Source organism: Petromyzon marinus, chromosome 15 (genome assembly GCF_048934315.1).
Source record: "Petromyzon marinus isolate PM22_M1 ecotype Great Lakes invasive population chromosome 15, UKy_Petmar_22M1.pri1.0, whole genome shotgun sequence".
Lineage (NCBI taxonomy): Eukaryota > Metazoa > Chordata > Hyperoartia > Petromyzontiformes > Petromyzontidae > Petromyzon > Petromyzon marinus.
In genome coordinates this window covers 13797439-13823065 of record NC_133681.1, presented here as the reverse complement: position 1 = coordinate 13823065, position 25627 = coordinate 13797439, and the positions used below count along the sequence as shown (strand labels likewise).

At 45.5% G+C, this 25627-nt stretch overlaps 2 protein-coding genes across 8 annotated transcripts in view; both read right to left on the bottom strand.

Moving 5' to 3' along the window:
• Positions 1-8186, bottom strand: part of PAFAH2 (platelet activating factor acetylhydrolase 2) — a 37259-nt gene extending 29073 nt beyond the window's left edge. For 5 of the 7 annotated variants that reach the window (XR_004402839.2, XR_004402840.2, XM_076067313.1 and 2 more), the window contains exon 1: positions 2956-2976. The gene's annotated coding sequence lies outside the window, so the exon portion shown is untranslated. Of the gene's footprint in view, positions 1-2955; positions 2977-5299; positions 5398-7479; positions 7909-7998 lie in introns of those variants that run through there. The other 2 variants (XM_032954958.2, XM_032954957.2) reach the window with 2 other exon arrangements.
• A 1860-nt stretch (positions 8187-10046) lies between these two features.
• Positions 10047-24209, bottom strand: ALDH8A1 (aldehyde dehydrogenase 8 family member A1). The gene is made up of 7 exons (XM_032954951.2): positions 23923-24209; positions 23016-23163; positions 17477-17632; positions 16471-16620; positions 15242-15498; positions 13503-13664; positions 10047-12901 (listed from the first exon to the last, which is right to left on the bottom strand). The coding sequence occupies exons 1-7, from the start codon at positions 24058-24060 to the stop codon at positions 12449-12451; spliced, it is 1464 nt and encodes a 487-aa protein (XP_032810842.1). The 5' UTR covers positions 24061-24209; the 3' UTR covers positions 10047-12448.
• Positions 24210-25627: the final 1418 nt, after the last annotated feature.

Sequence of the window (25627 nt, the reverse complement as noted above, 5' to 3'; positions counted from 1 at the left end):
AGTTCCATCTGTAAAAGATGCTGTTTCAGACATACAGTACCCGGGCGTTTACAAACTAAAGTGCCTCTGTGGTAGTAGCTACATTGGAGAAACCAAACGACATATCTCGGACCGCATCCGCGAACATAAAGCAGACTTGAAACACGGTAGAACGAACTCCTCTGCCGTGGCAGATCACTGTTATAATTCAGTGGGCTCACATGACATTGACTTCTCCAAGACGGAGGTTCTTTGCAAACCAACCGGCTACCATGAGAGATTCGTTCATGAGGCCATTCACATATACAAGCACAGAGACAATTTCAACCGAGAAGATGGATTCTGGCTTAGTAACCATTGGAAAGATGTTTTAAACCATTTCCATTCTTAATTAATTGTATTTTACGATGACCTTCAGACCGCAGCTCTTTCGCTGGCATTGACTCTTAATACCTCTCACACCACGGTTAATGGTATGGTTTACAACATGGAGTATAACAGCGCCTCGCAGCTGTCTCTCTCCCCCTCCTCTGTTCCGACCATGGATGAACTCGTCCGTCTGAACGGGGCCCGTAGCTATCCGTGTTGCTAAAGTTGAGGGTAAGAATCCACCCATTTTTTCACCATATAGCATTGTGATATATAACGACGTATTGTTAGTAGCTTAGCTGATTGGAGAATGTATAGAGTTTATTGATAACATTGAGGTAATTTATATTTTAGTTTTTTATTGGTTCACTATGTAGTATTCATTATATATTTTAGTGTATACCCAGTTACTGTGAATAGCTCAGATGTGTAGGCCTTGACTTCAACATAGCCATTTCTGTGACCAGTCACAAGCTGATGTGTATGCTTTAACTAATCACTCAGTTATTTCAATGCTAAATTCACCTAGTTATTTCAATGCTAAATTCTCCTGTTTGATTTGTACTAGGTGCCTCTGTGAATGTGTATGCTCTGACTTTAACATAGCTATTTCTGTGACCAGTCACAAGCTCATCACTCAGCTATTTCAATGCTAAATTCTATGCTAATTCCTTTGTCAAGGCGCTTTGTTTCTTCTCACACAGCTTAAAGGTCGCGATCTGAGCGTCGCTTTTTCGCTCCAGCGCTGTCCTCCAGACAGTCTCGACCCTTCACCTGATGAAGGCAGCTTGTGTTGTGGCCGAAACGTCGTGAGAATTTTATTGTGTTATTTTATTTTAACAATTTATTATTTTAATTCTCATTCTACGTGACTTTACCGAAAGAACCAAAGAAGACTCCTCATGGTTATTGTGGAGGGGTGCGGCATGTGGAGTGACGTCACCCCCTCATGGTTGTTGTGGAGGGGTGCGACATGTGGAGTGACGTCACCCCCTCATGGTTGTTGAGGGGCGCGGCATGTGGAGTGACGTCACCCCCTCATGGTTTTTGTGGAGGGGTGCGGCATGTAGAGTGACGTCACCCCGTCATGGTTATTGCGGAGTGGTGCGGCATGTAGAGTGACGTCACCCCCTCATGGTTATTGTGGAGGGGTGCGGCATGTAGAGTGACGTCACCCCCTCATGGTTGTTGTGGAGGGGTGCGACATGTGGAGTGACGTCACCCCCTCATGGTTGTTGTGGAGGGGCGCGGCATGTAGAGTGATGTCACCCCCTCATGGTTGTTGTGGAGGGGTGCGGCATGTGGAGTGACGTCACCCCCTCATGGTTGTTGTGGAGGGGCGCGGCATGTGGAGTGACGTCACCCCCTCATGGTTGTTGAGGGGTGCGGCATGTGGAGTGACGTCACCCCCTCATGGTTATTGTGGAGGGGTGCGGAATGTAGAGTGCGCGACCTTGTGCGTTAAATCTTGACTTAAGGCTTTCGTGACAGCAGGAATTCATATTCTTTGCGTCTTTCGGTAAAGCCACGTAGATAGAAAAAATATAAAAATAATAACAATATCACGACGTTTCAATCGCATCACAAGCAATTGTCATCAGGTGAAAAATATAGCGGGAGAGCTGCTGAGGCAGGAAAAATTATATGGCGAGAGCGCTGCTAAGGCAGGGAGTTATAAAATGTTTCAGACGGGTGTAGCCCAACGGTCAGTGGGCGGGGCTAGAGATGGGTGTAGCCCAAGGGTCAGTGGGCGGGGCTAGAGATGGGTGTAGCCCAAGGGTCAGTGGGCGGGGCTAGAGATGGGTGTAGCCCAAGGGTCAGTGGGCGGGGCTAGAGATAAAATTTGCATGTAAATCTTGACAAACGAAGCTGGGGAGATGGCCATTGTATTGTGAGAGATTAGCATGTCAATGTAAGAAATTTGAATGTAAATATAATCTCGGAAAGAGCTCGGAAAGAGCCATCGCCACATGGATGTGAAAAAGAATGGCAAGCCGCCATTTACTAACACAGCTAACCAAGGCCGTAGCCATGGAGTCAATATTGGGGGGGACCAAATCTTCCAGGGCGTCTGGGGGTGTTCCACCCCCCCCCAGAAAAAAATCTGCCACCCTTCCTCTTACTCATGATGACACTCACTGTAAATGATAGCTGACTGTAATAAAACTGCTTGCACTTTAATCAAAGAAACACTAATAATGCTATTTATCATAAGCAAGTACACCTATACATTATACCATACGAATATGCAATAAATGAAAGCTACTACAAATATGACACATGCAACACAACATAAATGATTGACACTTTACTCAGACTTCATGTGGGCTTTCTGACAAATACATTCACATTAGTTCAATACACCCATGAGCGCCATTATTGGTCGCTGGGTGAATGTGTGGCTAATTAACTTTCCAAGTAACTTTCCAAATGGTTGATTGATTAGCAATCGTAAATCGGCCCATTTTCACGAAAAAAAATTTGTTCAACTCGACAGTGATATAGCCTACGTAACACTCATATTACATTCTAGTTTTCCACTTTTTTATTAATTTTAAAGTAATGAAATGGAGAGACAGGACAGTGTTTGACATAGATTGTACCTACCCACAGCAGTCGAGCAACAGCTTCTGCTGGGGTACGGCAACACCACTTGGACAATCCACACGCAGAACTGCAGTACACCGTAATACAAGAACCGGTAGTAGTAATAATGGAAATTTGTTAAGTTTAGTTATGATTATAATTACATTTGCTAATAATTTCGGATGGCGGTGTGTGGTTGCCTGTCGTAGCATAGCAATTATTATTTTTTAAATATTTTTAATATCAATATAATGGGGGGGGACATTGACCGCATTTTTAAATATTGGGGGGGGATATGTACCCCCCAATCAATATTATAATTACGGCCTTGTAGCTAACGGTGGCTGTGTTAGTGAATGTAAGTCAGAGAGTCGAAAATAACTGTTAACATAGTTACATAGGAAGGGAACAACACAGCCAGTTATGACCTAAACTGGTTAATAACGTCCTTCCAATGATTGCTCAGTTTGTCCCCATCTTCTTGGTTGAAATTGTGTCTGTCTATATATCTGGATGGCTTCATGAACAAATCTTTGCTGATAGCCAGTGGGTTTGCAGAGTATCTTCGTCTTGGCAAAATCTATTTCGTGTGTGCCCACAACGTTAAAATAATGATCAGCCACGGCTGAGGTATTGGTCCTACCGTGTTTCAGATCTGCCTTATGTTCACGAACCCGGTCCGAGACATGTTGCTTAGTTTCCCCAATGTAACTGCTGCCACAGACACAGCTTAGTTTGTAGACACCGGGGTATTGCATGTCAGGGATAACATCCTTCACAGATGGGATGAAATCACAAATTTTATGTACTGTGTTGAATCGCACCTGGATCTTGTGTTTGCTCATGATTTTGTACATATTTTTGGTGACCCCTGCTATGTATGGCAAGGTGATGGTTTTGATTGGGTCCTCAGATAGTTCTTTCCCAACAGTTGGGGTGATAGCTTTACGGATTGTGTAATCTGGAAATGTTTTTTTCATCCCAATTTTTGTGATGTGGCAATGAAACTAGTGGCATGAAAGGGGCTCTACAGATGATTATAATTACTTCTCAACAGGGTTAGGATGGCATGAATGGTTGTTTCAGTAGCAGCTCCATTTATTAACTTGCATCCGGGATGACTCCCAGATCCAAAATCAGTTTGACAACCATTCGTGACCCAATCAAGTAACATGAACAGATGAAAAGCGTCCTCTTGAGTGAATAAATAAGTTTAAGTATCTCAGCTGTTTTGTTATTGGGCAATACATAGGCTGTATCTATACATTGCATCTACAAATAGTCAGTATACTTGCAGTCACGTACAGGACATATTCCTTTGCATATGTACATTCTTACAAATACAAATATCCCCCTTTCACAGACTGTTGGGACAAGTTCTGCTTGCAAGCACCAACTAAAGCCGGCACGGCACACGAGGGGGTGGCGCGTGACCAACACCACGCCCGGCCGCCTTTGTCTCCCCCAGTGCCGATGTTTACATTTAAGCCGGAGTCGACCTTGTCTACGACCCAGGGACAGCCACAGAGATATATTCACCACTGTCACGGGAATACAACTCGGCCCTTTTCCGGCTTCGTAGGGCAGTGCGTAAATAGACTGCGCCTCCGCTCCCCACAATCTGGCAACGCCACGCTACAAATCTGCTGACCTCGCAGAGCAAATTAACTCAAAAGTGTTTTTTGCTTGTTAAATCTTACAGCTCGATCCCCTACCGAGCTACAGAGATCCTCTTTTTTCGTCAGAAGCGACCTGGTCACAAATGAATGCTGGAGGACGTGGCTTATCGCGTGAACATTTATATCAGCCAAGACACCCTGAACGCGTGATGTTTATTCTAAATGTTCATGTTACGGGAGAAAAAGGAGGCACGTAAACTATATTATCAGAGCATATTTGTTTGCACGTTTTTGCCACGAGCACGTGTTAATGCAGACGCGAATGCCTTTCAAAGGGTACCCACCTATTCGGTGCGCGAACATCTTAAAGCACGTATCCGATTATTGCCAAAGAGAACAATTATGATCTCACTCTTTGGTTCTTTCGGTAAAGTCACGTAGAAAGAGTAAATAATAAATAACAAAAATAGCATACGACGTTTCGATAGCAACACAAGCAATCATCATCATCATTAGATGATGATGCTATTATTTAATTTATTTTCTCTTTCTACGTCACTTTACCGAAAGAACCAAGGAGTAATTCCTGCAGCCACGAAAGCTCCAAATCAAATATGATCTCATTATTTTCCTTTGCTCCGAACACAGAACACCCAGGCATGGTCAGGCTCGAGACGGACGCCACGGTCCCACCTTGCACACCGGGCGAGTTGGTGAACACCGTTGTGGACTGTGAGATCGCTCACCTGGTGATAGCAGCAGCAGCAGCAGGCAGCCCTTATCTGAAGACCAAAGGACTTCGAGGCAACTTGGTCTCACGATAATCGCCCTGCAGTCGAGGAGCCTGTGGCCAAGCAAAAAAAACAAAGAATCGAAATTTAAATAAAAAAAAACCACGTATCAAAGGAGTAAACCTCATACTACTATCTCGACACCTGTAAATCAAACACGGCTGATAACATACAGTCGAGGTCACGCAGCTTACAGCACGCAACGTACAAAGACAAATATCCCCCATATAGCCTTAACAGACTGTAGGGGCAAGTGCTGTTAGCGAGCACCTATGAAGGCCGGAACGGTACACGAGGGGGTGGGTGGCCAGCACCACGCCCGACCGCCTTTGTCTCCCTAGTGGCGATGTTTACACACCGCACCAGGTACTCATTTGAGGCTGAGTCGACCTAGGGGAGGCCCGGGACCGAGTTAAGATAATCGTCACTGGTGTTGGCCGTGAGCGGGAAACGAACCCGGGTCGCCGGGTTCATAGCGCAGCGCGCTAACCGCTACACTATCGCTCCCCCACACACACACTGTCACACACACACACTGCTCCCCACACACACTGCCACACACACACACAAACTGCCCCCCACACACACACACACTGCCCCCCACACAGACACACTGCCCCCCCCACACACACTGCCACACACACACACACACTGCCACACCACACACACACACTGCCCCACACACACACACACACTGCCACACCACACACACACACTGCCACACACACACACACTGCCACACACACACACTGCCACACACACACTGCCCCACACACACACTGCCACACCACACACACACTGCCCCACACACACTGCCCCACACACACTGCCCCACACACACTGCCCCACACACACTGCCACACCACACACACACACTGCCCCACACACACACACACTGCCACACACACACACTGCCACACCACACACACACACTGCCCCACACACACACACACTGCCACACACACACACACTGCCACACACACACTGCCCCACACACACGCACTGCCCCACACACACACACTGCCACACACACACTGCCACACCACACACACACTGCCCCACACACACACACTGCCACACACACACTGCCACACCACACACACACTGCCCCACACACACACAGTGCCACACCACACACACACTGCCCCACACACACACAGTGCCACACACACACACATTGCCACACACACACACATTGCCACACACACACTGTCACACACACACACTGCCACACCACACACACACTGCCCCACACACACACACACCACCACACACACACACTGCCACACACACACACAAACACTGTCCCACACCACACACACACACACTGCCCCACACACACACAGTGCCACACACACACACTGCCCCACACACACACAGTGCCACACACACACATTGCCACACACACACTACCACACCACACACACACTGCCCCACACACACTCTGCCCCACACACACACACACCACCACACACTGCCACACACAAACACTGCCCCACACCACACACACACACACTGCCCCACACACACACAGTGCCACACACACACATTGCCACACACACACTGCCACACCACACACACACTGCCCCACACACACTGCCCCACACACACTCTGCCCCACACACACACACACCACCACACACTGCCACACACACACACAAACACTGCCCCACACCACACACACACACACTGCCACACACACACTGCTACACACACACACACTGCCACACCACACACACACACTGCTACACCACACACACACACTGCTACACACACCATGTGTGTGTGTGGAGGGGCAGAAATGTGCAAACTCACACGAGCGCTGACGAGATGACAGACAGCCAACCAAACCTCACACACACACAAGACACAAGGGCAGTCGTCGATTGCAGAGCACAACACACGACACACACACAACACACACGACACACCACACACACACACGACACAACACACACACACGACACAACACACACACACGACACAACACACACAACACACACGACACTACACACACGACACAACACACACACACGACACAACACACACACACACGACACAACACACACACACACGACACAACACACACACACGACACACACAACACACACACGTCTACTGCGGGTGCAACTTACAAAGGGGGCGATCGCAAAACGTCGTCCTCGCAGCCACTCGGCAGCGTTGTTTGGACTCGAGCAGCAGCCACACACACAGCGCTCTGCGTATGGCGTGTTGCTGTGTGTCGCTGTGTGTTGTGTGTCGCTGTGTGTGTTGCTGTGTGTGTGTCGCTGTGTGTGTGTTGCTGTGCGTGTGTCGCTGTGTGTGTTGTGTTGCTGCGTGTGTCGCTGTGTGTTGTGTCGCTGTGTATCGCTGTGTGTTGCTGTGCGTGTGTCGCTGTGTGTAGCTGTGTGTCGCTGTGTGTGTAGCTGTGTGTGTGTCGCTGTGTGTGTGTCGCTGTGTTGTGTAGCTGTGTGTGTGTAGCTGTGTGTGTGTTGCTGTGTGTCGCAGTGTGTGTTGTGTTGCTGCGTGTGTGTAGCTGTGTGTATCGCTGTGCGTGTTGCTCTTGCGTGAGACCCACTCCAAACCCGCGCGCCGACGGCAAGAGACTGCGAGTGAACACGAGTGGAGGAGGTGGAGGACGAGGTGGGACTCACCGTTCACGCGTCTCGTCAACCACACAGACACACAGACACTACGCCTCAACACGTGCCACCTTCCTTATAGGTCCAGGAGGAACGCCCCTCGAGTTACATTGCACAACCCACACCGCGTGCCATGCGCTTGGGACTACTGTACGTCCTTGTGCGCACACAAACAAAATACGGTTATTTAGCCCTAAAAACATTTAAGTAAAGTTAGTTTTATATATATAAAGAAAGAGAACACAAAAAAGTAATTGTGTGATTTATGTTTTTACCCTTCCGATACTTTGGGGGGGGGGGGGGGCGTCCATAAATGACGTCACGCGATTTTTTACGATTTTTACCCCCCCCCTTCGTCACAGGGCGTCACAAAGTCAGACCCCCCCTCAAATATGACGTCACAAAGCTCTGCCCCCCCCCCCAAAATGTAAAACATGCTTCAAATCGATTTAAACTATTGTCATTGTAGTGCGTACTTAATGTGCCGCTGCACTCTGATGCTGTAGGAGAAAACATTAAAAAGTCTAATTAAGTAGAACGTATTCTTAGTTTTTTCGGTAAAGTCACGTTGAAGAGAAACAACAAAATAACAAAATATATATAAAACAATAAAAAATTCTCACGACGTTTCGACCATAACTCAAACGGTCATCATCAGGTGTGTCGGTTTGCATAACGTGACTTTACCGAAAAAACTAAGAATATGAATTACTGCAGTCACGAAAGCTTTAAATCAAAATTTAAGTAGAACGTGTTTATATTTATTTATCACCCCCCCCCCCCATCGTCACACATCGTCACAAATGTCTGACCCCCCCCCCCCCGGTGCGTGACGTCATTTATGGACGGCCCTTTTGCACTCCTATCCGTGTTTTTTTGTATGATTGTTGTAACTTTCTGACCCGCCCCTACTGGACATGTGTGAAAAAGAGCTTTATAGCTCATCGGATTCCTCCAGCATAAAGATTCCGATTCATTTCACGTCCATCCCAACCGCCCCGTCCCCCATGGCCCACGTCCCCCAGCATCAGCAGACATTAGAGAACCAAAAACGATGGTGTGATTTGTTGCGAGGTTTGATTTTCCTACTACGTTTTCGATTTTCTACCAACATGTTTAACAAAGCGATTTAATACAATCCTCAAGTTTGCATTGCAGCTCTCAGTGCTGGAACAATGTGATACTATCAGACCATCGAGTAAACACGCTTAACACAGGCTCCCCAAGCAAATGTACTCTTTCTGTAATGTGTAACCACAGTGTTACTGTAAAGTATTTAGAACGAAGCGAGGACACACCCGGCGAATGTGAAGATAAAACCATGGGTGGAGTGTCAATTCTGCTCTCAACCACTGAGAAGAGCTTTCTATTGTGCAATCAACATCACGAAATTACCACTCGGACAAATAGCTGTACTATACTGTACTTGAATTAATACATGCACTTCATTGTATTCTGGAATAATCATAAAATCATTCAACTTTGGGGGGGGGGGGGGGGGAGAGATAAACAGAGCAAATGCCAGTCATATAGTGATACGTGCAAGGAAAATTGAATTGTGTTGTGTGACTAGTACATCGGATGAAGAGTCGTGACATCGGATGAACAGTAGTACATCGGGGGAAGGACAAACTAAACACAAAAAGCAGTTCTAAAAAAAAAAAGTTTTCAACTCAGATTTAAACGTCCATATAGCTCCAGTGGCTTCCTTATATTGAAACGAGCGTTCCAGACGGCCGCAGAAGCGCACCTGGAAGCGCGCGATGCGGTAACCCGTCCTTGTTCGATGGCTAGCTAAAAGCCACCGCGAGGACGTATGTTCGCTGGACTTCTTTTGCGACCCAAGTCGACCAAACCGCGCAAATCGGCCGGCGCGAGGTTGAACAGGTTTGCCCGTCACTCGGCGGGAGAAGATCTGCCAACTCATTCACCGCTGTACGCAAGAGCGCTTGGGTACCATCAACTCCGGGCATGTGGCCGCCTCGAGTGCCTCGAGCAAAGGTCACTTGGAATCAGCAGCGAGCCGATGCAGCCACACGAGAGAGTAACAAAAGTCCCCGTTATTTGCAAGCGGCGTTTATTCAGACAAAAATTAAAACAGACGTGCGTATAATCGTCAAACTAAAATCAAGGCAACACGGGTACTTCGTGTCAATGCTTGTTGGTTAACACCGATTAGAATGCAATGCGTGTCTGGCTCGCATACCTCGACTGGTTTGGCATTTTCTACTAACAAAAAATATAATCGAAAATGAGGATCACATGGCAGTGTGCATTTAGCAGAATCATAAGGAGTGCAATAACAAGAAAATATTACATGGCAGTGGTAGAAATTGCATCTTTTCAAAGCACATTAAACCAGCGTTTCTCGCCTACCGTTATCACAGACCAATTGGGTCTACCAATTATAAAAGTGCACATTATTAGTTACTGAATCAATATAAGAAAAAGTGTAATATAAGGCGGTGTTCATAATAGATGAGAATCTGACAATCACAGCATTAAACATAAGCTCTAACAATTTTAGCGCATAAACATCTTCCGTACTTCATATTTAACACCAAACATCCGCTTCCATCTGCAAGTTAGAGTACAATACATTGCTCACTTCTAAAAACAAAATGGCAATGAATAGCTAAACAATGCAAGAAAACTCTGCAAGGATAAATTTGATTAAGTCGGCAATTGATCACTCATAATACAAGAGACACAGACAATTAGCATCAGCTGATTGTTTTCATAAAGAGAATACAATTATCATTAGGCAACATTCAGTCCCACCTGCAAGTTATAGTCCCAATATACTGCACACTTATAATTAATCATTGAATGACCACCAATAGCTAAACCAGGCATACAGTGAGGGAAAAACGTATTTGATCCCCTGCTGATTTTGTACGTTTGCCCACTGACAAAGAAATGATTAGTCTATATTTTTAATGGTAGGTTTATTTGAACAGTGAGAGACAGAATAACAACAAAATCCAGAAAAACGCATGTCAAAAATGTTATAAATTTATTTGCATTTTAATGAGGGAAATAAGTATTTGACCCCCTCTGCAAAACATGACTTATATTTGGTGGCAAAACCCTTGTTGGCAATCACAGAGGTCAGACGTTTCTTGTAGTTGGCCACCAGGTTTGCACACATCTCAGGAGGGATTTTGTCCCACTCCTCTTTGCAGATCTTCTCCAAGTCATTAAGGTTTCGAGGTTGACGTTTGGCAACTCGAACCTTCAGCTCCCTCCACAGATGTTCGATGGGATTAAGGTCTGGAGACTGGCTAGGCCACTCCAGGACCTTCATGTGCTTCTTCTTGAGCCACTCCTTTGTTGCCTTGGCCGTGTGTTTTGGGTCATTGTTATGCTGGAATACCCATCCACGACCCATTTTCAATGCCCTGGCTGAGGGAAGGAGGTTCTCACCCAAGATTTGACGGTACATGGCCCCGTCCATCGTCCCTTTGATGCGGTGAAGTTGTCCTGTCCCCTTAGCAGAAAAACACCCCCAAAGCATAATGTTTCCACCTCCATGTTTGACGGTGGGGATGGTGTTCTTGGGGTCATAGGCAGCATTCCTCCTCCAAACACGGCGAGTTGAGTTGATGCCAAAGAGCTCCATTTTGGTCTCATCTTACCACAACACTTTCACCCAGTTGTCCTCTGAATCATTCAGATGTTCATTGGCAAACTTTAGACGGGCATGTATATGTGCTTTCTTGAGCAGGGGGACCTTGGTGACTATGGTCCCAGTTGCCTTGAGATCATTGACCAGATCCTCCTGTGTAGTTCTGGGCTGATTCCTCACCGTTCTCATGATCATTACAACTCCACGAGGTGAGATCTTGCATGGAGCCCCAGGCCGAGGGAGATTGACAGTTCTGTTGTGTTTCTTCCATTTGTGAATAATCGCACCAACTGTTGTCACCTTCTCACCAAGCTGCTTGGCAATGGTCTTGTCGCCCATTCCAGCCCTGTGTAGGTCTACAATCTTGTCCCTGACATCCTTGGTCTTGGCCATGGTGGAGAGTTTGGAATCTGATTGACTGATTGCTTCTGTGGACAGGTGCCTTTTATACAGGTAACAAGCTGAGATTAGGAGCACTCCCTTTAAGAGTGTGCTCCTAATCTCAGCTCGTTACCTGTATAAAAGACACCTGGGAGCCAGAAATCTTTCTGATTGAGAGGGGGTCAAATACTTATTTCCCTCATTAAAATGCAAATCCATTTATAAAAATTTTGACATGCGTTTTTCTGGATTTCTGTTGTTATTCTGTCTCTCACTGTTCAAATAAACATACCATTAAAATTATAGACTGATCATTTCTTTGTCAGTGGGCAAACGTACAAAATCAGCAGGGGATCAAATACTTTTTTCCCTCACTGTAAAAGGAATGAAGGATTTTTAATTTGATTTAGCACGCCGATTGGCTTGGTCAGGTGGCACACAGATCACGTGTGATCAGTGCTTGATGGTGATCGTCTTGACATCGGTGAAGAACTCGAACGAGTCCTTGGCCCCCTCGCGCCCGATGCCCGACGCCTTCATCCCCCCGAAGGGCAGATTGAGCTCGCGGATGAGCCAGCAGTTGGTCCACACGATGCCAGCCTGCAGACGCTTGGCCACGCGATGCACTCGTGCCACGTCCCTGGACCACACCACCGCCGCCAGCCCGTAGCGCACGCCATTGCTGCGGGTCACCGCCTCGTCCTCGTCCTCGAAGGGTGACACGCACACGACCGGTCCGAAGATTTCCTCCTGCATGGCGGGCGAGTCGTCGGGCACGCCCGTGATGACCGTGGGCGCCAGGAAGTAGCCGCCCTGGCACCGCGGGGGCAGCAGCAGGGGATCCACTCCCTCGCCACACAGCACTTGGCCGCCGTCCCGCTCCGCCAGCTCCACATAGCCCCGCACCTGCGCGCACGCCAACGCACGCACGCGGCATCGCACCGGTCGGGGAGTTTGTAGCTACCAGATCAAGGAAGCCGAGTAGGGTTGAGACGAATTTGTACTAGTGTAGGGTACTCTGCTTGGGGGATACCAAGTGTTAAAGGACAAGAGCAAAAACATCTGCCATTCACCAATTCGTGGCATTGAGGTCACCATCGTTCTTGTGCCAGGCTACATGCACGCATAATTACGCACATATACACACACACAAAGGGTACAAATTGTTGTCCTGCAACAATAGGTCACATTATTACCACTGCATAACGGCCCACAAAGATATATGTCCATCACTGCAAGCATCTTAGCCACACGAATCAGGTACTTGAAGGGTATAAATTCGACATGGCAAAAACGGTCTTCCTAGTTTTAGCATACTCAGAGGCCCCTGCAAGGACTTCTGTCCCTACAGGGGCCTCTTTATTTCCCATCAACACGCACACAATTTTTTGCGTAATTATTCGATGATGCTGAGGTGCGTGTTAATGTGCGGTTGCAAGTCCGATTGGGCACCCGATTAAAGGCACGGTACCTCACCCCTGCCCTAACCACAGCACCACACACGCACCTTTGCGAGGTGCTCCTTGCTGATGAGGGGTCCCATGTTGGAGGTGAAGTCATCTGGAGGTCCCACCTTCCATGCACGGGCTGCTTTGACAAACTTTTCCAGGAACTCCTTGAAAATGGGCCTCTGCACGTAGATGCGACTTGTGCAGAGGCAGATCTCTCCCTGCAGGAAGAAACGTTAGAGAGCAAAAAAATCTTAATCCAGCATCATTTCAGTGGCGCTTGATCCGAAGAAGAAATTCTCCAGTGGTAAATTCAAGAATCGTCCAAATGCCACTGCGGTACACTTCAACAGTGGAACACGTGGTGAACGCATGTTCACTGCGAGTAGTATACACATTATGTCCTCTGAAGCCATCAGCTGGATTTACAACTTACATATAGATTTCTTGCCGATACTCAATTCATATCCATACACATGCGATTCATCTATACATGGACATAATAAGCCACTGCTAGGCATTTGAAGATTAATTGATGCATCGAATAAAATGTATATGTTATGCTCACAAAATATGCATCGACTCAATCATATTAACAATTATTTTCAATTCAAGTAAATTATATGCAAATTTTACCAGAAGGTCGATGGTTAGCACAATCATAATAAACGGCAAAATTGAATTTAAGGGATACACAGTAAGTTGATACACAGTATCTTATGAGATTATAAAAAAGGCGAATATAGTTGAGGCAGCCAACACAAACAAGATGCAGTAAACAAAACAATAATTATTGCAATAATCACGACTCCCAATCTTGACAATTCATCAAAATGACGCAGCAGGGGGTGAATCATTCATGTGCCTTTTAGGGGTGTAAACATTCATTAAATCATTAGTTAATGGTGACCTTAATCTCACTATAACTGCATCATCTGGTGCGTAAGAATAGTTTACATGTGATAACGAGTGTGCATGACCCCTCCAACCACTAGAGGCTGCTAGATTCACGACAACGTAAAAAAATATATTCAATTATCGTAATGATATAACAACACTATCGGCTATTAGTATCTCAAACTGGTCTGAGCCTCTCCCCTTTGGTCGAGGTGGAAATGCAGCCCTGAAAATTCTTGTTCGCACCACCGTTCACAGAAAGGCCTCCACTAGGGGGAGTTCTAAAGAAACGCCGGGGGTATTTTGGCCTCCACTTACACACTGGCCAGATATCTTGGAAGAGCTAAGCACCCAAACTTTACCCCATCGCACGCAACCGGCCGATCGACTGTGCTGGTGGTGTACCCACATTTGTACTGCTGCATGGACAAGAGGCAGGGGGATTTAAGTCCAGTGTGCTTACCATTGCACCACAACCGAATGGGAAAATATAGCTGATGAACTTTGCTATGAATAAAAGCCCATCGCACATGGGCAGCAGCATGGCCTAGTGGTAGCACGTTTTCTGCTTGTTTCAAAAATTTGCAGTTCGAGCTCTGCGGCCGCCATGATCCATGCCGTCTATTTTGTAGTGGACACTAAACATTCTGTAAAGTTATTTTCTTTAAAAAAAAGAGTAGGTCACGTGTGCTGGTGTGTATCCAATTTGAGGGAACTATTGGTACTGATAAAGTTTTTTTTTTCCTTTTTATTCCGGTTCCGTTCCGATAACGTAGACGTACACGTCATCGGAACGGGAAAGCGTTTAACCGAGAGCGATGATGGCACGTGGCCTGTCGGAAAAACACAGCCGGACGAGCCCCCCCGCGGCTGTAAGCGAAAAGGCCCCCCCCCCATCGACCTGGTTGGCAAAGCTGGATCGGACGGTGGTCGCCACGCAGGCGTCGAGGTCAGCATCGGCGAAGATGACGGCGGGGTTCTTCCCGCCGAGCTCCAGGGACAGTCGCTTGCAGTGGAGGGCGCTCCGCACGGTGATGTCGCACGCCGTGGCCGTGCTGCCCGTGAAGGAGATAGCCGGGACGTCGGGGTGGCCCACGAGGGCGGCGCCCGCCTTCTGGCCCGTGCCCAGGACCACGTTCACCACGCCGGGCGGCACGCCTGAACCGTAGAATCACTCAATGATGCGTTGCTTCATTCGGTTATTGCAGAATCTCACGTTCGCGATAGGTGCATTGCATTTTGCGCGGGAGAATGGATGATTACTTATGGGAATTGTTCAGCAATTATGCGCTATATATTTTAATGGAATTAATTTAAAAAAAAACAAGACAATACCATTGAGATGGCAAAAAGAATAAAGTCTTGAAAAGAATGACCATAATTTTGGAACAATTCATAATATCACTGCTGGGATGAATAATTAAATACCTCATCAACAGTTTTGCCTACTGACTCCGTTAATTTTACACAGGCCATATCATTAAAATAGTTGTGCAATTGTATAGCAAGCAGTTCATAACCTCCAATTTGCCAGTCTCCATGGATTACATGTTCAGCAATTAACACAGGAACATAATGTGAACTGCATTGACTCGTAACGTGAGAATCCCTCAAGCTGTAGTATGGCAAACAAGAATGAGACCCTTATTCTTTTGTTCGGACTTTAACGTAGTATACTAGAGTCAAGTTGTTGCAAACGTCATTATTTTTTTACGATCATCAAAACTGATCAAAGATACGCGCAACTGACCATAAAGTATATTCGGTTTTATCGTAGCTGTGATTATTCAACAAAATGCAGCTCCCATTAATGGACGTTCATCGTTGACAGGGATGACGATGCAATGTCTACTCGTGAAACTATGCCAGAGTGCTTGGCTTGCTATGAATGTCCACGTGATAAGCCACTTCATTTAGTGATAATTTTCGACCAGGTCACTTCTGAAAAAGAGCCGCATAGCTCAGTATGCCTTAACTGGTAAAATTAAAATTGTAAAAATGTAACATAAACAATAAATCTGTAGCCAATAGCACAACCGGAATAGCATCAGGTAAATGTAACGGCTATTACAAGAAATGAGCAAAGTTATAGATTTTTCACAACAAGCAAAATGTAAAAGGCCACCTCACCAGCCTCCCTGAGCAGCATGCAGAGCATCCACGCGGTCACAGAGGTCAACTCGCTGGGCTTGGCAACCACCGTGTTTCCCAGGGCTATGGCTGGAGCGATTTTCCACGTGAGCAGGTACAACGGCAGATTCCACGGGCTGATCAGCCCAACTGGCGAAACACGTGCACACCAGACACGCTCATTATTCGTCGACCTACACGGTTCAGTACGTGAGCCCACACACGTATGGGGGGGCAAAGTAAAGCGACCAGTTTCCGCAGTGTGCCGGAGCTCAGTATGGCAGGAGGTACAAGTCTTGTACTTGACCCTTCGCTGGGAATGTTATATTACAGCCGATTCATGCTTCTGATGTAAGCACTCAAAATTGGTGCCACTGTTTTGTTCCACAATAAAAGTAAAACATTGTCCTCAAATCATGTTTAATTTTATTCCAATAATCAACAGTCTTTGTGTCGGACATCAAAGTTATTTAAAAGTTGTTTCTATTTTCAAAATGTAAGAATCCAAATATTTTATATGTTCACCGCACTTAACACTAATTTCCATTGTGTGGAAAAAACATTAAAAGTAAAACAAACTTAGATTCACCCAGTGGCTTTATACAAAACAAACTCAAGACACTTTGTATATGCAGACTAATACGAATATGCAATTGGCTAACATCACCAGCAGCAATTTTAGACTATACAGTTTTATGAAAGTCAATTGATATCCATAACCTACAATTGCATTACCAAAACCACAGTTTTGCTCTCCGAAAAAATATTCACGAGTCTATGATAGTATAAAAAAACATAGTACAATGCCAAACGACAAAACGATACACGATCGAGTAATAGCAGTTCTCACCATGCCAACGTGACCGACTACTACATCATGCCTGGTGTTCCCAGTTAAGAATGAACTCAATGCCCCAAACATGAAGCACTGCGGCTCGCTCGCAAACTTTCCTGCTGTCCGTGTGTGCAATGTCCTGCAAATGTTTCACGCCAGGCGGTTACGTACCCACTCCAACGGGACTGCGCACCGTGTAGTGCATGCAGCCCACGTGGTCAGCCTGCGTGCACTCCGTGGTGTAGTGCTGCACGGCGGACGCGAAGAACCTGAAGTTGTACGCGGCGCGCGGGATGTCCACTGTTCTCGCATGTTCTACTGTTTTTCCTGCGATGACAGCGAAAGACGCTCAGAGTCGACCGGAACGCGTAGGGCGACGTACAATCGTTTGGTACTCAGTATCACGCCTCTCGCACAAGCGTACGACACAACCCTTGCAGCGCAAACGGAATGAAGAAGCACTATTGAGCAAAGCACAGCATAAAGGAAGTAAGTAGCACACCAACTTAAAATTCACAATATATTTCTCAGACAACCAACAACATTTTATAGGCAGACCACTTAAAAACGAACTACTAAAAAAAAACGTTTTATTTTATCAGGTAAAGCCCACTGAGCTATATAGCTCTTTTTAATAAGCAACCTGGCCACAAATGATAGCCCAACAAAGTGGTTTATCATGTGGAAATTTATAGCAGCCAAATATTCTCAAAGCATTTTACTAAATGCGGAGGGAAAAACCGGAAGACCCGGAAAAAAAATCCATGTGATCATGAGGAGAGAGAACACACAAACTCGAAATATACAGCAGGTGTCAGGGTCGGGATCGGGATCGAACCCACAACCTCCTGTATTCCGGGCAAGGTAGTTAACATCTCGCCACTTGAGCACTTAACCCTACTGCACCCCAACATTAATGTATCATATAATTATATGCAAATTATAACATAATTTACATATACATGTAATTAATTCTAACACACACAGCTTTGATGAGTGTAACATAAGTGCAACTGATTGTTTCATTTTATCATTGCGGTACATGGCAACTGTACACCGAGATTCTAGGAGGCTCAACAGTGAAGAGCGCCAAGTGGGCTGGGCTCAATCGGGCCAGCCGCTTTGATTATACCAGGTTCTCAAGTGTAATGAGTTGATAGTCTTGGTCGGGAATTATTGCATATAGTAATGTTGCATTGGTTTTGTGCTTGATTCAACTACATTCCAGCTCTGAGAAGAAAAAAAAACAGCTGGTAGAATGTCATGTGATTAACATTTCTTTCTGCAGAAAGAAAGGGGGTGGGAATGCTCCTAAGTATGGATCAGAGGTCACTTGAGATTCAGTCGATCTTCTGTGATATCTCCTTCCACGAACCATTCTCTAGGGTGTGATGATGCATTGCTCTGCAAGTATTCCCAATGGACTATTTTGTCTCGATACACAATGCCGATAGCATAATATTGATACATTTCGAGAAAGGGAACAGAATTATAAAAAGATCCTCCAACTCCATTGTTAGTGAAGCCCCATGCTTATTGATGCCACCAGGGCTTTTAGTTTGGCCAGATAACATGCCCTGACATTTGGGATGAGGCCAGCACTCATAAAGCAGCACTGCAATCATTATTTCATTCATTGTGTCAGAGTCAAGGGCAGGTCTGAATGTCAAAACACAAAGGTCTGTTTTCCATTACTGCACACTCACGGCCTTTCATCAAGTTATAAATAAAACCTATCCGATGGTTTATGAAAGTGGCACAGTACAGTGATTGCAAAACAATCATTTAACCAAATGAGCACCACTGTATGCACTTCATACTGTATGGAGAGTATACAGTATAAAGTGTACACAATGGCACTCAAATGATCAGCAACCCGATTACGCACGATTTCTGTTTTCCATGGCCAGAATCTATCAGTAGAAACTCCTATTATAAAGGACATTTATTTTCTGTTATTCGTGGCCATTTCACAGATAAGGGGGTGGAGGGGGGGGGGATTATTGATATCCGTCTTCAGCCACGGCACACTAAAATGTTTCCACTGCTGGCAAAAGTCTGCGATTAATTAGATACTTTGCCGATAAAGAGAATGCACCGAGGGCGACTAAAGCGGAGACACAGCAACGAAGGCAACTCATGTGTAAAGGTGAGACGGAGTATTGCGTCGCAGAACCATTAAAAGAACAGCGACAGCATGAGGATACTTTTTTTTACTTGCAGTCATTAGACTAATGGGGGATGATGCCATGACAAAGATGATCATGATAAAGATAGTAACAGTGGTGATGTCAATTGGTAGATATCACATCACACTCAAGGGGCAAATCACTCATCTGCATTTATTGAGACGTTTGCACAGAAAACAGGGTTTAAAGTAGATCAACAAAGATAACAGGAGCTGTGAAGAGCACACACCCCATGTCTCCACAGCTAAGAGTGGTTTCACTCTATAATTTATTGAATGGATAAACTTAAAAGTACATAATTAAAACAGCTCGGTATTAAGAGGGGGGTGGGATTGTGTTTGACAGATTAATGAAATCGCACTTTAATGTTAAATTGGGGTCAAGTATTTTTTGTCCAACTGTGAGAGAGAATTCAAAAATGTTTGTCCAGGTATAAGTTGCCGCAATTTCAACTACCACTGCTAAAAAGGTGAAGCCAGCGGGACAAAACAGGGCCCAAGATCCCGATCTTCAAAACTACACTGCTCCTTTTTTCTATAATAAGTTTCTGTAAATGTAATACGGCTAAATATATTATCTGCTGGTTTACGCACCAGGGTTAAACACTGTTCTCCAATACTCAGGAATGCCTTAGCCAGCATGCACCGAGTTAAAAGAATTGTTTACTTAATATTGTTGATCATTCGACAATCTGTGTGCACAAACAGCTCAGAAAAAAATCATCGTATGTTTAACTTCTTTCGCACCCTACAAAGCCAACCGTGCTGATCGGAGGTGCGGAGGAAGGACAACTACACACGAAAAAATTGTATATTTCATTAGACCTCCTTTGCCAGTACTAAAATTTAATAATAGGGGTTTTCCCCTTTTTTCTGGCAACAAAACTGAAACCTTTTTTTTACAAGGATTCATGTCTGCATTAACCACAATACCTACAGTCAAAATGCAAACAACAAACATACTATGATAATATATGCACTGTCCTTGAAACTGATTGGTCCACACCAAGGGACGGCTTTCTTTTGAGCCTCGACCCAATTGGTGCTCGACCAGATGACGCAAAAAGGCTTTTTGGCGTCATCTGGCGTCATCTAGTCGAGCACCAATTGGGTCGAGGCTCAAAAGAAAGCCGTCCCTTGGTGTGGACCAATCAGTTTCAAGGACAATGCATATATTATCATAGTATGTTTGTTGTTTGCATTTTAACTGCAGGTATTGTGGTTAATGCAGACATGAATCCTTGTAAAAAAAAAGGTTTCAGTTTTGTTGCCAGAAAAAAGGGGGAAAACCCTATTATTAAATTGTATATTGTTTATGCAATGCCTCTTGTGCAAAAACTGTTTCCAGTTACTCTATTGTATGAGCCTGGAAACAGAAACATGAGTGGAGCCAAATGTTATTGTAAAAAAAAAACATTCCTGGTCGATGCAATACAACATTTGCAAACGAGCAAGTTTTTAATGAACGTTCGAAAACAAATTGCAAATTTGCTCAAATGCATCTGCCAGTGACGCTTGTTACAATAACATTGCATATTTTTAAATACAAATTTGTTTTTTTCGGTAAAGTCACATAGAAATAAGAAATAATAAAATAAAATTACATAATAGCATACGACGTTTCGATTGCAACGCAAGCTTACATTCAAATATTGGCACTGCCAACAAGCAGTTAGAAATTATATGAAATCACGTGGATGATCCACTAAACCTCATCTATTCACAAAACATGTGAGCGCCCATTTTCAAAGCGTCAAAATGTTAGCATTTGTGAAAGGTTAACATTTTGTGAATGCAAAACTAATTTACATGCAGGCAGGCAAGTCCTGCTTTGCATAATATATGTACAGTACTGTTTAATGGTAAAGGCCAACAACACGAGCATCAGCTACAGTGTATATATAAAAAAGGGAAATTTGTGAATGTGTGTCTGTTCGAAATGTTTAGCATACTTCCCGACATGCAACAAACTTGAAATTTGGCATGTGGGTAGCTTCCAGACTGTACACAATGCAAAAAGTATAAAAATAGACTTGTGTTTTGAGGGGGGTGGGTAGGCGCAATAATGGAAATATTTTGCATGGCAAGTGAGCGATGACGTCACATCTGTGATGTCACCCGCATGCGGAAGCGTTACGTAGTGTGCCTGCTGACGTCACGCATCCCCCTCCTCCACCCTCCGCGTAGGCGTGTATTAATCCAAGACAAGAATCCAAGTCTCGGACGAGTCGGGTAGTAAAGCTAGTCAGTATATATATAATACATTACCGTCACGTGGCAAACCCGTGCTATGGCTTGCCATTCTTCGGTGCAGGAGAAATTGTCTTTGTTATTGTTAATAGTTATGCAGCGACTGCTCACATTAAAGAGCATTGCCGATATACACAGTATGCCGTGTTATAATCAATACAATTACACACTCCAATAACGCACTATTAATACAGCAAAGCCTTTTGGAAGCCAAACTAATTTGGGGGTGAGCATTTCCAATCATGGAGGATACCTCCCATAATAAACTAGTATGATATATAATTAGATATGTTTCCATGAGCGACACAACTCGAGTATGTACATTACTCTAAATGGAACCTTTTTGCCAGTATCAAAGTATTCTTACATTTTTTACAGTATTCTAGTTGCACCTTTAACCACGCATTTCCATAATTTTATTCAACTGACATTGTGCTAAAGCCCAAATGCTGCAGACCGATTTCGCTTTGTGGGCTAGATTAAAGTCCACGTCAGAATCCAGGCTGAGCAGAGATACATCATTACACATGTCGTGCGCCCACCCCCTCTCTATTTAAGGCCACGACACAGAGGCATTGGGTTTATGTGTGTCTATGTTGTGTGTATACCTCTGTGTGTCTCTGTGTTGTCTTTCTCCGCTTGTGTGTATGTCTGTGTGTCTCCGTGTCTGTGTTTTGTCTCTCAAATTTAGTTCTAACTGATGACGACTGCTTGTGTTGCATACGAAACGTCGTATTCTATTATTTAATTTATTTTCTTTCTATGTGACTTTACCGAAAGAACCAAAGAGTAATTCCTGCAGTCACGGAAGCATCAAATCAAGTTTGTGTCTGGAATAGTTAATTTTACACTTCATTTGACTTTCATTTCGTCAGATATGCACTCCGACTGATCTTTGACTGGCAAGTATTTCTCTTGAAATTCTTCATTAGTCGTGTTTATGGAAAAGACCAGCGACTGCTGCCCATGAAAACTGGGTATCAGTGTGGCATGGCTCTAGTCACACATATCCCTTTTCCACTGGCGCATCTGAGCCACGCCAGTGCGGGGCTCTCGTGGCAAGGGTGGGTTTTCCCAATGGCAATTTACCGAGCCGAGCCAGAAGCAAACTGAAACATCGGCTCCACAAAGACATCTAAATCTAGCTCGCTCAGGAGCAAACACTGCGAGGGCAGGGTAAAACAACCTGGTGCCTCCTGAGCCGTACATGGCTGGCAAGGCATGATACCGCCGTAGCTCGGTTGTCAAGTGGACGAGAGGTAACAGGCGTACCCTGGTCATGGGACTCTGCTATTGCCAGCTCCTCCAGCCGGGACTCGATGAGCTCAGCGAGCCTGGTGAGGATCCTGCCGCGCTCCTGGGGGCTCCTGGCAGCCCACGCCGGGAAGGCACGCTTGGCTGCTTCCACCGCGGCGTTCACCTGCTCCCAACGGCAGCAAGAGGAGAGAGATGTCATGCAACACCGTACACTGCGCGTGTTGTTAAAAGCAGTGGTGTGCTCTCAAAGTGTGGTCCCCTGGGCCACCAGTGGTCCGTGACACGGACCTCCCATGTGGGTCCACGAGCTGTGATGCAAATGGAGGTTGATCCAGACAATCACCTTTTTAAAACATTAAGATTTGACTTATGATATTTACATACAAATTTTAAGTTAGGCAAACCACCCATATTGAGCTACCCGCGCCATATGGTCTAAATGCCCCCCCCCACCTCACTAAAAAACGTAAAGCTGCGTTAAAAAAAAAAGTTTACACGTACGGGTAATACGAAATAATTTTGACTGCTATTTAGAGAGAAGTGAATGCGTTTTGCCATCAGGGGTGAGGGGCCGGGTGGTCCGTGGAAATGTTTGCATCGGCCAAATGGTCCGCGAGCCAAACACATTTCAGAAAGACTGCTCTAAAGTCAAACTCGTAACGTATTAGAATGCAGCTCTAATGGGAGGCAACAATGTAATTTGAAGCCCAAAGTCGCTGGTTCGTTCTACTCGCGTCGCAGATAAAATGGCCATCCTCCCGTGTGTCCACGTGGAAGAGTAGGCCAAATACCCACGAGTTGAGCTCTAGAAATTCCCTGCAGTTGGAATCCCTTCCACCGGCGTTTGCATGAACAAGTAGTATGTTCAGGGCTACACTACGGCTACCCACAACGACAATAATAAGATTACGCGCCCACACACCTCGGCTTCGCCGCTGTCGGGGACTCTGCAGTACACGTTGCCGGTTGATGGTTCAAACGAGTCCACGTGCGTCTCGCTGGCCACGAACTCGCCATTGATGTAGTTCTCCAGCACCAGCAGGACGCAGTTCCGCGCCATCTGTGCACAAAGTAGCGTGCTGTTGTTGGGATATTACAATTGCCGTTGTTGTTCAAAAGGAGTGTCCCGAGCAACTTAAATCGCGCAGCCTCAGCCGAGAGCTTAAATGCCCACGGTAGTGGCCAACACGTGCGCTCCATGTGGCGCCAAAGCAAAGGCCATTGGCCAATGAGAGCAAGGGGCGTTGCAGGGCCACGCCCACTCTAGGGGTCAACGTTCACGTGTTTATTCATTCCAGCATCCCAAGCTGAATGCGTTTACCTGTGTGTTTACATGTGATGGTGGGGAGAGGTAGTGTCGAGGTTAGCGCGCTGCGCTACCAACCTGGCAACCGGGTTCGATTCCCGCTCACGGCCAACACCAGTGACGATTATTTGAACCGGTCCTGGGCCTCCCCTAGATCGACTCAGCCTCAAATGAGTAGCAGGTGCCATGTGTAAACATCGCCTCTAGGGAGATAAAGGCGCCCGGGCGTGGTGTTGGCCACCCACCCCCACGTGTGTCGTGCCGGCCTACATAGGTACTCACTAACAGCACTTGCCCCAACAGTCTGTTAAGGCTATACGGGAGATCTTTGTCTTGATTGATGAGCTTTATTTAACCCGGTCAGATGCCACTTTAGATGAGCATGAAAATATTGGGCTGCACCTTGTCCTTTTATGCCACTGAGCCATATATGGGCGTCCCTTACCTGTATAAATTGTATGCGCTGTCTTTGAAATTTGGGATTTGCCACCAAATGACGAGGGCCAAGGTCTTGTGAACCGTGATATCATGTGATGGGGTCGTTTTTCTTCACTCAAATTGTATCCTCACAGTGCTATCTACGTCATGGCATGAAACAAACAGTATTTTGGGAACTCGCAGTGCATCGCCCCTTGTTCTAGAACAGCCCGTGGTAGGAGATATCACAGCACTGCTTCTGAAAGTGACATCTTATTCACACTAGTATGCAACACTCTCCCATCTGCTCTACCACGAAGAGAAGTGTACGTCACGTAACAGTCAACCCAGTATTTTCAATGATCCGACCTTGAATTTATCTCAATCAAATGCCAAATAAAATTTAAAGTGATTTCTTTTTTGTGAAGTAATTGTTCACTGGGCTGAGATGATATGCTCCTGACAACTTTAAAACCTGATTTAATTAATCATGGCAGGCTGTTTGGATTTAAACCCAGAATCTCAGTGGTGCCGGCTCAGTTCTGTGACCTCTGAACCACCCAGTCATCCAGACCAATTTTCTTTGTTTACTTTAATTGTTTTTTCCACAGTTTGCTTCCAGTTCTCCTTTCGGCATCATAGCACGATACAGTATCCATTCGAACAGGCATAGCTGTGCAACTACAATGTGTTCGAAATCTTAAACTGCTTTTTAGTTCCCTTCAAGTGATATGTATTTATCCACACACTACGGTATGCACTTTCCCATACACCCTACGACAGAAAAATGTTTGCTGCATTTCAATCAAATAAAAAAATGTACTGTCACAGCTGGTATTTAGCCAAATTAAGTAAAAACTGGGCCGAGGATATTAACTTCTCGGAATCAGATGATGTATTTATA

Bases quoted from the DNA above. Each gene is read 5' to 3' on its own strand.
- ALDH8A1 (XM_032954951.2), bottom strand. From the start codon at position 24,060: ATGGCGCGGAACTGCGTCCTGCTGGTGCTGGAGAACTACATCAATGGC. The intron at 17,633-23,015 runs GTACGCCTGTTA...CTGTCATCGCAG, and splicing joins AGCAGAGTCCCATGACCAGG to GAAAAACAGTAGAACATGCG. The intron at 12,902-13,502 runs GTGCGTGTGTGG...GCGTGCGCGCAG, and splicing joins GCAAGGAGCACCTCGCAAAG to GTGCGGGGCTATGTGGAGCT.